A 14,223-nucleotide genomic window follows, 5' to 3' on the forward strand; every position below is an offset into this window, starting at 1 on the left:
GCTATTAAAGAGGTTAAAGAGTAACTGAAATGGTAACATTATGATTGTCTAAATCACAAGCTAAGCCATGTTCTTTTGCACATAGCATCTCAGATATCACTTCCTGTTAGCAGGCAGTGCTACCAGTGCATAAAGACTTGATACAATATCTCTAGTCACACTTGCCCAAAGCCAACACAGTCTGATTCAACGTAATTGGTGTAGAAGTACTGTAACTATTGGACAACAACTACCTTGTAATCCTTAAAGGATGAACCAAGTACCATGTCTGTGCAAAGCCAAAGGACATTAATGTTTAACTGTATGAATCTCTCTAAACCACAAGCATTTCAAGTAGCACTTCCATTAAGGACATATATGTGTATATGTGTATATCACCTCTTCTTTTGTGATATGATACTTGAGACCAATAATGATCTGATATTTTTCATTTAAAAGCTTAAAAATGAGGGTGAGACTTTATTTTGAGTGGTCCTTTTATATGAAACAAACAAACATGAGTGTTAGGATTAGGTTTTGGGTTGAGGTTAAGGTTAGTGTTAGGATTAGGGCCAGGGTTAGGTTTTGGGTAAGGTTGGGCAAGGTTAGTTTTTAATGGAAGTAACATATTAACGATACATCTACTTAATGTAAGTAATGTATCAACAAAACATCTACAAGACATTTACTTCAATGTATTCAGATGCTTCACTACTGACTATTGTTGATGTGTTACTGATAATCTGTTAAGAGTTTATTAATCATCTACAAAGGACCACTCCAAATAAAGTGTTACCAGAATGAGCTTTTCTAATAAATTAAGAGCTTTTTAAAATGTTTTTTGTCTTTCTCTTAAAAAGTTATCATATGAAGATACAAGGTCAGACAACAACATATATATGCTGGTGCACTCAGAGCAAAGGACTGGCCTCCCCTGGCCTTCCCAGACCTCAACATCATTGAATGTGTTGAAAAAGAACATGCAAAATTTAACTTTTAAGACTGAACATTTGGAAGAATATTGCAGATTTCTGCAAAAAAATGGAAGTGAGTCTCCCAAACAGAGTGGAAGCCATAATAAAGGCAGAGTGGACTAAATACTGAACAAATGTACATTATATTTGGTTGTTGACCTTTCTGTGTAACATTGTTTTTTTTTTCTGTAAATTTTTATTTCCTAATGCTAAAAATAAAAACACTCAATGGTACGGAAATTAAATACATGAAAGGTCAATGACTTTCTTCAGTATAGTTGGTGCAGAACTGTTATAACTATTGGAAAAAGACATGCAGTGATTTCTAGAACAGCATGTAATATTCAGAAGGAGAGCAGGATTTCTGCCTGTAAATGTCTATACAAAGCTGAGTAAGTGTGTGTGTGTGTGTGTGTGCATGCGTGTGCTAGAGCGCACACGTGTGTGTTTGGGTTCAAACCTGCCGAGGAGCCGGCGTGCACTGCGCACCACAGTAGGTTACCATAGTAACAGCGGGGAGCCTGGCAGAGAAGTGTCTATATGTGTCCTGACCCATTTCGATTTTCCCCTCTCGCACCTCAGCATGCCTATCTCCCCCTGCACACACACACTCACACACACACACAATCCCAATTAAAACCCAGGCCAAACCCAGGCTCTCTCTCCGCTTCTCCTTCCCAGCACCACTCAATCTCAGCTGTAGGAAAGTCATAGTGGGAGATTTTTTTCCTTTTCTTTCCTCCCTATAGAGGCAACAGTGTGGAGATCGTTTCAGGAGAAAACACACCCTCGGTTTTCAGTCTGCCGAAACCCGCTTTTGGCAAAACAAGCCGCCGACCCTTTTAGTAATGCCGATTGGAAAGATCTCCAGATATTAAATAATGTAATTTTTAATTAAGGTTTTATTAATAGATTTTTTTTCTCCCCCCGCTAACTTTTATAATTACCTATCTCTTTTGCCTGAGGCGTTTGGAGTCGAACTTTCATTTATCGGAGTTGGTTAAAACCTTTCATCTGTGATATTCCAACAAAACAGACATCTTATCGTACTTAATTAAAATGTGGAAGTGTGAATGGTTTTTGATGTGTTCTTACTGCGAATGGGACGGAGACGGTTTAAATTCCACTGCCATGGTGGACAGCGGACTTGAGCATTATCCCCTTCAGTTAAGGCTTAGTTTCCCCAAAGCGAGTGAGGTGGCACTCTGAACACCCTCTCTAAAGGTTAAAATCATCTTAACGCTACAGCGCTTCTGGTAAAGTGGATCTAGTCTGGGTCTGGCCCTGATATATCCCCTCTGTAGGTCTTCAGATATACTGAGAGAAGGCCAAAAAGAAGCTTGTTCCTCAGTGGGCAACCTGTAGCTGAAAGAGCTCGACGTGATGATTCATTATAACCTAAAAGAGAACTAGGCTTTTATATGTTGCTGTTGGACTGGAGGCTTCAGCAATTCCACATAACAGAGTGGAGCATGTCAGTGGTCACCAATACTGCTTCTGGAGATCTACACTCTTAGAAAAGATGGTTCTTTAAGGGTTCTTTAGTAAAGACAATAGTCCCATATGGAACCACGAACATTTAAAGAAAGGGTTCTTTGCATCAGTTCTTCAGATTGATTGAAAATGTGTTGTATATGGGTCTATATAGAATCAAAAAGGGTTCTTCTGTTGTTACAAGCTTAGCACACAACAATAGCAGAACCCTTTTTGATACTATATAGAACCCTCTTCAAAAATCAGTCAATTGGTTTATGGATCATATACAACCATGAACACTCAAAGAACCATTTGCATGCTTTAATGTACTTTGCATGCTGAAATCGTGCTTCAGATTGGTGGAGAATGTGTTCGGTTTTCTCTAGCATCAATAAGCGTTTTGCTATTGTAACAATGTCAAGTTTGTATCAATAGAACAACCCTTTTTGGTGCTATATAGAACCTTTTCCAAAAAGGTTCTGCATAGAACAACATACAACACATTCTCCATCAATCTGAAGAACGATTTCACCATGCAGAGAACCCTTTAAGCATGCAAATGGTTCTTTGAGTTTTCATGTCTTAACTGAAGAACCTTTGAAGACTCATCTTTTCTAAGAGTGTGGATCTCCAAAAGTAGGAGTGGTGACCATTGACATACTCCATCGTGTAACATGGAATTGCTGAAGCCTCCAGTCTAACAGCAGCATGAACAAGCAAAGTACTCTTTGAGGTTATTAGCTCTAACTCCAATTGACTCCATATGGTCCATCTAGCCACCTGATACACAATACTTAAAGCTCTCATTTCTGTCCATTTTTCCATTATGAGAAGATAACTCAACGCTATGAGTCTGGAGGAATGTGAAGCTGTCAAGAAGCTGTTACTAAGAAAAAGAAAAAGACAAAAAAATGCGAAACAATTTTGACATTTTTTGGATTATGTGAAGCAGAAAATGAAACTAACTTCTACAACTGAACTTTGGAGGTGTGCAAAAACATCCCTGCAGATTTCTCTGAAAAACTGAAAGCAAGCATCATGAAAAGAATAGAAGCTGTAATAAAAGTAAAGACTGGACACACAAAATACTGAAAAATAGACATTATTTAGCTTTTACATTTGAGTGACAGTAAAAAATCAAGCTTGCATCAGATCTGAAAATATCCACTGTCCATTTTCCACTGCAAGAAGACAACTCAGCACTATGGGTCTGAAAGGATGTGTAGCGGTCAAGAAGATTTTACTGAGAAATGAAAGTAGACAACTCATCAAAAAAGAACATTTGCACCAAAACTGGACGCAGAGTAAGATTTTATAAACTGATGAGTCAAAATTTGTTATCAGGTGAGAAGCAGAAAACACAATCCAACTTCTGTGACTGAACTTTGGAAGCTTTTACAAGCAGCAGGGAAAATATCCCCACAGATTTCTTTGAAAGACTGGAAGCAAGTCTGTTGAAAAGAGTAGAAGCTGCAATAAAGGCAAAGAGTGAGACACAGTAGTGAAAAATAATAGTAATTTAGTAAGTGAGGCCTCTGTGTAATTTCCTGTTTTCCTGACACTGAAAAATGAATAATTTGTACAAATCTGCTGTCTGGAATTTCAATAAATGAAAACATGGCTCTAATTTTTACAGGCCTGTAGACATTCAGTATGTCTCAACATCTAGTAGCTTTACCTGCTGACCACTGCCTTCACAGATGTCTAGGTAGACAACACCATCAAGATGTGCTGCACTCTTAAAATAAGATGGTTCTTCAAGGGTTCCTTAGTAAAGAAAATGGTTCCATATAGAGCCATGAACATTCAGAAGACAGGTTTTTTTGCATTGGTTCTTTAGATTCATGGAAAATGTGTTGTGTATGGTTCTATATAGAACCAGAAAGAGTTCTTCTGTTGTTACAAGCTTGACATCGCAACAATAGCAGAACCCTTTTTGGTACTATATAGAACCCTTTTCAAAAATCAGTTAATTGGATTAATTCCATAAATTCAGGATGCAAATAAGCCTTTAAGCATGCAAATGGATATGATTCTTTATAGAACCATTGTTTTTACTAAAGAACCCTTGAAGAACCTTTTCTTTAAGAGTGTAGTTAGGAAGTGATTACATCACTAATCCCTTCTGTGCCTTGTTCCCTTACGTTACCTAGCTAATAATTAGGATTGTACCAATTCAAGGTTAGCTGCCTAAGCTAACAAGTTAGTTAAAACTACACTTTGGAGTAACGGATTGCAGACATGAAGAAATATGATAAAATATAATAGCATAAATATGATAAAATCATATGTTTCATTGTAGGACAGTCTTACACATAATGTTGTTTTACAATTGGGCCAAAATCAGACAACTTAGTAGGTTCACTCTCAGAAATAAAGGTACTAAACTATCACTGGGGCAGTACTCCTGCTGGCACTGGGGTGGTACCCTCAAGGGTGCATCTCAGTACCTTTAGTCAGGGAACATAACTGGATCATAATCCATTGAAATGATATTTTCTAAGTTGTATTGACTCCACACACCCCGTCTCGTCTCCAGGCTTTTTATTTTATTGTTCTGTTTTTAAACATTCGGTTATTAAAAGGTACAAATCTGTGTTTTTCACCTGGAAAAACATATTTAGGGTACTGTTGTACCCTCGAGGCAACATTTCCATTGTTTGTACCTTAATGAACCAAAAATGCACCTGCACAGAACCTTTAACAGTGTATCATATTTAAGATATCTGAAAACTCAGATGGATTTTATGTTAGGGATGTGGATTTGATGACTTCAATTCTGCATATGTAGAGAGCTCCCTAGGTATTAAGACTTAGCCATTGTGTACTGGAATGTGCCATGTTGCTGGTGGGCCGTGGGTTTCAACAATCCTGTGCCGCACAATGAAATGTGTGACAGATGGATCACTCTGTTCATTTTCAGCGTGTCTAACAGGATGTTTCCTGGGTCTTTGCATGTGACATATATGGATAATGCAGGCTTAAAGGCATGTGATAGCAGTGATGGCCTAAATGCAGGCCAGCTTTGACTCACATCAGGTATCCATCCACTGCCAGATCTGCAAAAGCCAGACTACGTCTGTGGTCTGAGGAACTAACATTGTAGTTTCTCCCAAAGTTTTCCTCGGTTTGGAGTGAAATTAGAAGCCTGAGTTGTGTCATCATATTTTAGCCAGCTGTCTGGAAAAGTGGCCAGCTTATATATTATGTCCAACTCTTGACTTAACCTGGTTCAAATCCAAGTGTAAATAAATTGAAGCATGAACACAATGATTATGTCTGTGGCAAATGACTTCTAATTAGATTTAAATATAATTTTGCACAATTTAACCCAAAGCTTATTACAAACCAACGCATAATACTCAGTAACTATATGGACTACAATGCAAACCAGCTGATTTCCTATCAGTGTTTATTCTTCATGCTCTGAGTTTCTCCATTTAAGTCTTGGCTTTTCTCATTGTTTCTTAAGGGAGTGTTTTGCCATTGAGTCTTAATTCCTCTTAGTGGGATTCCTCATGCTTATTTCTTTGCTTTTAGGAAGTTTTTCCTTTTGAGTCTTGGTTCTTCTCATGGATCTTCATGGAGTTTTTGCTTTTGAGATTTGATTCCTCTTAATGGATCTTCAGGGAGTTTTTCCTTTTGAGTCTTGGTTTCTCTTAATGGGTCTATATGGGGTTTTTGCTTTTGAGTCTTGGTTCTTCTCAGTGGATCTTCAAGGAGTTTTTCCTTTTGAGTCTTGGTTCTTCTCAGTGGGTCTACAGGGAATTTTTGCTTTTGAGTCTTGGTTCCTTCCAGTGGGTCTTTAGGGAGTTTTTCCTTTTCAATTTTGGTTGCTTTCAGTGGGTCTTCAGGGTTTTTTTTAGTCTTGGTTCTTCTGAGTGGGTCTTCATTGGGCTTTTTGCTTTTGAGGCTTGGTTCCTCTTAATGAGTCTACATGGGGTTTTTGGTTTTGAGACTTGGTTCCTCTCAATGAGTCACAGGGAGTTTTTGCTTTTGAACCTTGCTTCATCTCTTGTGCTATTAGGGAGTTTTGGATGCCTTTCATTATTTCTTCAGGGTGTTTTTCCTGTTAAGTCTTGGTTCATCCCAGTGTCCTCATCCTTTTTTTTAGGTGAGGGGGTTTCAGTGTTTCTTTCTAATGTTCTAAGGGATAATTTCTTTGGTTCCTTTCAGTGTGAGTTCCTCATGCTCCTAGGGAGATTTTTCTTTTGAGTCTTTTTCTCCATGGGTCTTCAGGGAGTTTTTCCTTTCAAGTCTTAGTTCTTTTCAGCAGGTCTTAAGGGAGTTTTTCCTTTCAAGTCTTGATTCTTTTCAGTGGGTCTCCATGGGGTTTTTGCTTTTGAGTCTTGGTTCCTCTCAGTGAGTCTTCAGGGAGTTTTTCCTTTCAAGTCTTGGTTCCTCTCAGTGAGTCTTCAGGGAGTTTTTACTTTTGAGTCTTGGTTCCTCTTAATGGGTCTTAAGGGAGTTTTTGCTTTTGAGTCTTGTTTCTTCTCAGTGGGTCTTCAGGGAGTTTTTCCTTTCAAGTCTTGGTTCTTCTCAGTGGGTCTTCATGGGGTTTTTGCTTTTGAGTCTTGGTTCTTCTCAGTGGATCTTCAGGGAGTTGTTCCTTTTGAGTCTTGATTCTTCTCAGTTTTTGCTTTTGATTTGTTTCAGGGTCTCTTCCTTTTGCTCTAAGGGATAATTTTCCCTTGAGTCTTGGTTTCTTTCAGCATTTGTTTTGCATACTTTTAGGGAATTTTTCCTTTTCATTCTCTGTTCCTTTCGGTGGTTCTTCCTCATGCTCCTATGGCAGATTTCCCTTTGAGTCTTGGTTCCTCTCAGTGTTTCTTATTAACACTTTCAATGTTTATTTTCCCTTTTTATTATTGGTTCCTCTCTGTGTTTGTCCTTGTACTTTTAGGGAGGTTTTCCTGATACCGACACCCTCATATGTGTATAAAGAACAATCCATGGAAAGGTTTGAAGACCCGGTTTAGAGACGTGGTTCTAAGGCATTGCTCCAAAGAACCTTGTTTGAATTGGGTTGATGAGCTTGTGTACACCTTAGTGGAGTTAGCCTGCAGTTTGTTGGGTGTTCAGTGTGATTAAGCCTTAAGATCAAAATAATACAGAGTAAATTTCCATTAAGCTTTGCTCCTCAGCCTGGTTCCTCCAGCACGAGCCCACAACATTTCACCAAGCAGTCTATTTCAGATTTAAGAGGTGGGGGAAAGGCAATGAAAACACGCACGAGCTTGGAGCATTTTCAGCATTTTGTGCTGGCCACGCTCACCTCGATCGCCTTCCTCAGCCGTCCAATGAGAGCTCGCGCACGGACCGGGAAGAGGAGGAGGAGGGGGGAAGCCGGGGAGGGAGGGGAGGGGAAGGCGCGAGAGGAGGGAAGAGAAGAGAGGAGAGGAGAGGAGAGAGTTGTGAGCGTGCCGCCCGGCCACAGCTTTCGCAGGCGCGCGCTGCACGGATGCTGGAGGCGCTCGCCGCGCGCCCTGCTCCCCGCCACCATGTCCAACCCTCCGCACGACCCGTTCTACTCGTCGCCCTTCGCGCCGTTCTACCGGAGACACTCGCCGTACGTGGTGCAGCCCGAGTACCGGATCTACGAGCTCAACAAGCGCCTGCAGTCCCGCACCGAGGTGAGCGAGCGCCGGCTCGAGCCTTGCAGTGGCGACACCCGTTTGGGGTGTTTTTTTGGGGGGTGCTGCGCGTGACCAAAGTTGTGTAGGGAAGCAGGACACCCTGCTTTCCTTTAGTATGTTTTTTTTTTTTTCCTCAGTTTGCATTGCAGTTTCACCTGCAGTTCAGCAGTGCATGTGCAAATGAAGGTGTTGTTATTGGGCGCGTGCGCGCAGGAGCCTTAGTTGTGCTGCTTTTCACTCACTTTTTCGCCCACAGCGGAGGCCACGCGCTGCGTGACCCCGAATTCCAGTGCAACTCCTGTGAAACAGGTCGAGATGCTTGGAAACAGATGTGCAGTCGTGTGACATTTTCAAGTTGACTAGATTCTGTGAAGTTCAGTCCAGATGTTCTCCTCTTTTGCTAAGGAGTGACCATCAGCTTTACTGGGCACTGAAATCCAGTGAAGTAGGAAGGCTTGGAGAACAGGCTTGCCAGTTAAAACCCACGTGGACGCATATGAGTCTAACCAAACAGTGGCTTTGTGCCCAGAAGTGACTTTACTGACTCTTAGTAGAGTCATTTTAATGAATCATGCATGGATCCAATAAGCTACACTAAGCTATATGTCTGTTTGGTTGTATTACGAGACTAAAGCGGTAGAATTAAAAGACTGATAGCTGTAGAGCTGCCTGACACACTTTAGACTGCACATAATCATTTACACACACACACCTTAAGCTGTTTTTTCCTCCAAGATCGGGACTCTTAGTAGGAGAGGTGGGCGATATGGTGAATATGTAATATCACAATACTTCAGAAAGTTTTCGATAGACGATATTTATTTCTGATGAATATTTATTTATTTATTTGATGAGTTAGAAAAAATTGTTGTGTCAATTATTAGTAAAAGAATACTATCAAAAATGATTGTACAACACTGTAAATCACATTAAACAGGACTACTTCTGCTTTCTTTGTCATTAAAAATGCAGTCGGCAAGTGTTTGAGTACTGTTGATATCCACATTATGCACACAAAAGCATATTGTGACATAATGTAAGGGATTTTTTCACAATAACAATACATATTATCATATTGTCCAGCCCTACTTAGTAGCCTGCACTGTCTGAAATAAAGGTACTAAACTGTCACTGGGGCAGTGCCTCTCTTGTCAATGGGGTGGGACCCTCAAGGGTACATCTCAGTACCTTTAGTCAGAGAGCATAACTGTACCATAATCCATTGAGATCATATTTTCTAAGTTGTATTGACTCCACACCCCCCCGTCTCGTCTTCAGGCTTTTTATTTTATTGCTCTGTTTTAAAATATTAGTTTATGAAAAGGTACAAATATGTACTTTTCGCATGGAAAAAAAAATATTTAAGGCACACAGTTTGACCTTAAAACCACTGTTGTACCTTTGAGGGAACATTTACATTGTTTGTACCTTGATGAATGAAAAATGTACCTGAACAGAACCTTTATTTCCAACAGTGTGTCACATTTTGAAGTGGAATAGCACAGATTTAAAAAGCATCCCAGCATCTGTTCTGATGATGTGCATTTCAATACAACCTCGAACAGGTTTAAGAGCCCATATTGGGATTTTATTTCATCACTTCTCTCCTGTCCTGTGAAAACTGGCTTATTCCCATTTTACCAAACTGTTTAGCTTGTTTTAAGAAGATGCGGATGTTGTCTGAGGCTATCGGGCTCTGATTTGCATTTGTTTGATGACCTTTCCTACATAATTCTGTAGAAGAGCACAGCGGCTCAGTCCTCTTCACATTCACAACCAGTGTTGCCCAAATTCTCCATGAATTTGAAGGTCATGCATTTGCTTTATTAACTGGATGGTAGTTTTGTGAGTGTTTTTTTTTCCAAGATCTTAAAGCAACATAATCTGAATCAATTGAAATGTGTATCTACACTCTTAAAAATAAGAGGCACCAGAAAGTTTTTTGGCTCGATGCTGTTGAAGAACCTGAAGGACTAGTCAATGGATGGTGCTTTAAATAACTGCTTGTGTAAATAAGATATGCAAGTGTCAAAGTCAAACCTCCGAATGATGTAAAGGTTCTATTCCAAGTGAATGTTTCTTTTCCTAGAACCATACATCCAATCCTATGACCTTTTATGAGCCTTTATTTGTAAGAGTGTAGGCTAGTCTTTAAAGTGTGATGTGAAATACCTTCTAAGCAGAAACATTTCAATATAGTAGAACCCAAAAATGTTCTATGACCCTTTTTGGTAGTTTATAAAACATTTTTTTAGAACTTCTTTGAAGACAAGTTTTCAGTCATAGAAAGCAACCTTTGGAATATGATAAGAACCAGTACGGACGTTCTTTAAGTGGTCAAAGGTGACTGAAAGGGCTTGCATGATCCCATTTTTCAGTGGCACTCTTTTTAGAGAACCAGTTCTTTAAATGTGACATGTGAGTGTGAAGAATCTTTAAGTTTAAGAACTGTGTAATATGAACGTTTAAATGATCAAGAAGCTTTGCATTATTTGAAGGTTCTTTATACCGTCAAAGAACATATAAAGAACACTTACACTCACACAGTTCATCAGCATTTGTGGTTCTATAGAGAACTAAAATGGTTTCTCTAAAGCAGGGGTGCTAAATCCTGGTCCTGGAGATCTACTACCCCCCTGCAGATTTCAGAACAACACACTTGGCTCTAGTATTGATATGCCCTTGGAGGCATTTATTCCCTGGATCAGGTGGTAGATCTTTGGGACAAGGCTCAGAAAACACTTTGTGGAACCTTGTGTGTATATATATATATATATACATTGCCTTCACTGAAGAACCTTTGAAGATCCAGTTCTTTAAGTGTGGATGATAACATTTTTCATTCGAACCATAGAGCTTAATTTCATAATCATTAGGTCTCCTCCTGAATTGGACATACACCCTCTCTCCAAAAGATTAAGGCTTGTTTACCGCTGCCTCAGCATCACAGATGCAAAGTTATCGGATGCTGTAGATGTGATAACCCCATTCCTTAGCTACGCTAACTGACTTACTAAGCTTATCACTCCATTCTTGCTATTCCCTGCTGAAATCCTGGTGATGAACGGCTGAAACACTAACCTGCTGCACCCTCGAACAAACAGAAGTGCGCGGATGGAGTCGGGCGGCAGCAGCAGCAGCTGCAGCTGGGGCGTTAGACGGAGGTGGTGTAACTTTAAGGAGATGTGGGCTGTGTTGCCGAGATGCAGTGCCACAACATCATGCATAATGCATGAGCCGTGGCCTAAGCCCCTGAAGACTTCCACTTCGAAACGGCACTTACCAAGCAGGCTAACGTAAACACAGGCTCAATATGTCATTTTAATCTTCTCCACCGTGCTCTTTTATCGCACCGGCTTTCGTTTAGATTAAATCTGTTCGTATGATTGATCTTGATAAGATATTCTATTGAGGAGCGATGATGAATCTATCTGGGAACCTCTACTCCCATGTACGACTATCACTTTAAAAGACGGCTATTGCGATTTACAGAATTAAGAGTGGAAAAAAAAAATTAAACAAGTGCCGACAGAAATAAATGAAGTCACTGAGGTGTTTGTGCAAAGCAAATGCCCGGTTCCTGGTCATTGAGCACGAGGCATCGATGCGTCTCCCATCTCTTCTGGAAGGAAGCCCAAGCAAGCGTAGCAGAACGCTCTGCGCGTCGGTTCTAACAAACACGTCTGGAAAGAAAAAGATGTTGGCACTTGATAGGCTTCCCTATTAAAGGTCTGATATCTCAAAACCTGACCACTTCTCACGAGAGATCTCATGAACAAGCATGCTGTCACAAAAGGCTAATCAACGCTGCGATACCGCTAATATCATGCTAGCAATCAGTGTGCTGTTTATTAGCTCGGAGGTGTAATGTGCATATGAAGCCTATGGTAATTTAGGGCTGGTTGTAAGAGGGAGACGTCGCCGTGGTCATTCATCATCTGGAATCGGCAGCTTTATGTGATAAACCAAGCAGGCAGTGAAGAATCAGGCCTAACCTAGCTAGATATATACTAAGGTGAGGTATTTTTTACTACAGATACAACCTAAACCTCTAAAACATAGTCTTAGTCTGATGAGCAAAGTGTTTCTTTATCATTAATCTATTTTATTTGTAATAAACCTTTCATTTTAAGAGTTGTGTAATCTTGAACTTAATCTTTTTGATTAGAACCCTATACAGAATGTGCTGTAGATGGTTCTGTATAGCACCAAAAAGCGTTCTGTTATTGTGTCAAGCTTGACAATAGAAGAGCCTTTTTTAGAGCTAAATGGAACCCTTTTCAAAAGGGTTCTATATAGAATCCATTCTCCATCAATCTGAAGAATGCTTTCACAATGCAGAGAACCATTTACTGATGCAAAGTGTTTTTCTGAATACTCATGGTTCTAGATAGTACCATTTTCTTGACTAAAGAACCCTTGAAGAACCATCGTTTTAAAGAGAATCGTCTTCTCTATATGGCTGGCTTGATGACATTTTGCTTTTGACTATCTAACTACTAACGCTAACTAACTAGGCTAACTTAGTAGCTGTTTTCTAGCTAATGCTAAAACTTCAGCCTTAAAGCTCTCAAAACACTGTGCTCAAAGGGTTGTGTTAACTGTACATGGCAGTTTTTTGGTTCCATATCTAGTTTTTCTTTAAAATATTAACCAAAATATATGTGATTTAATAAAAATTCATCAGTAATATTTGTAAAAATAAGCTTCAGCCTTGAGGCTGTCAAGGACACTGTGTGTAAAGGGGTGTGTCAACTTTTCATAGCAATTTTTGGGTTCAGTATTTTTTTTTTCTTTAAAATATTAACAAAAATATCTGATGTCCAATATTTTTCATATACCTATCTGCTGATGCTGATAAATAAACATTTACTAAATAAACATTTGAATTTAGAAATTGGGCTAAATTTAGCTTTTAGATCATTTTAGATATTACATTTATTTCTGTGGGGTTACAATTGCATAAAATGAATGATAGAATAAAATACAGACTTTAGCGCTACGCTAGTTGTGCGCATTCAGACTACAACAAATATGACATTGAATCTGAAAGACGATGCTGTGAGCTGCCAAAAGGTTTATGTACAGACTGTAACAATATAACAGATACTGGACTCAACATATTAAAACAGATCATTAAAAGAGCTCTGAATGGAGTTACACACATCAGACAGTTAGAATGAAGAGGGGAGCTGAGGAAACCCAGACGAGTCCTGACTCTTGACTCGAGTCCTCTGACCCGCAGCATGTGATGGAGGTATTATGAATAGAATTGTGTGGAGTCTAGCAGTGCTCCATTTACAGCCATTTACCTCCTGTAAACTAACAACACGGCAGAGCAGCTGCCTCTTTGAGTCCACAAGTAGCTCTTGCTGTGGGTCCCTTCAGATGGAATAGCGGGATGAAGTTAAATCGGTTTGCTCCCTTCATAACTCCTTTTTTAAGCACTTATTTTCTTGGTTTTTGACTGCTTGCTGTGTGTAATCAGAGTGTTACAGTGGACGGAGAATGGCTGAACCATATAACCAAGCCTTATATGTTGCAATCGGGAGTCATTTTTTCCCTTTGAGTCTTACTGATCTTCTAGAAATCTTAATCAACTAAAAAATGTGCCAGAAAGGGTTCTTTGGTGGGACAGTGGTCACTAACCCTAGTACTAGAGATCTACCTTCCTACAGAGTCTACTTCCAAACACGTGTTGTCACACCAGCTTTTTCAATAAAAACCAATCAATAACTTCTTCAGAAGTTATTGATTGGTTGGATCAACTGCATCAGTGTAGGTAAGTAGAGGGGTGTATGCTAGAACCCTGCAGTAAAGTAGGTGTCCAGGACCAGGGTTGGTGACCCCTGCCATAGGAGAATCACTTTTGCTTTCATTGTGAAACCTTTCAGGAGGTGGTCCCTAAAGAACCATTATTTTACACGAGATGTCCAAGGAACCTTTTTAAGTTTAAAGAACATCCATGAGAACATTAAGCGTCTATACCAATTACAGATTCTGCCTAGAATAGAACCTTTATATTTTACCCAAGGGTTCTTTAAGCAACACCATAGAAGAACCACTAATGATTCCCTAAAGGACCATGTTTGAAAAAGAGAAGAATCTTTTAAGGTTTGAAGAATCTTCATATTAAAGAGGGACAAAATATTTGCATA

General features: G+C 39.6%; 1 protein-coding gene across 2 annotated transcripts in view; it reads left to right on the forward strand.

Moving 5' to 3' along the window:
- The first annotated feature begins 7,867 nt into the window (after positions 1–7,867).
- ldb2a (LIM domain binding 2a) overlaps positions 7,868–14,223 on the forward strand; it is a 113,144-nt gene continuing 106,788 nt past the window's right edge. For both annotated transcript variants that reach the window (XM_036568784.1, XM_036568785.1), the window contains exon 1: positions 7,868–8,062. In XM_036568784.1, coding sequence (XP_036424677.1) covers positions 7,931–8,062 — 132 coding nt within the window. In that variant the 5' untranslated portion in view covers positions 7,868–7,930. The remainder of the gene's footprint in view (positions 8,063–14,223) is intronic.

The sequence above is a fragment of the Colossoma macropomum genome, unplaced genomic scaffold (genome assembly GCF_904425465.1).
Source record: "Colossoma macropomum unplaced genomic scaffold, Colossoma_macropomum, whole genome shotgun sequence".
In the NCBI taxonomy this organism is placed as follows: Eukaryota; Metazoa; Chordata; class Actinopteri; order Characiformes; family Serrasalmidae; genus Colossoma; species Colossoma macropomum.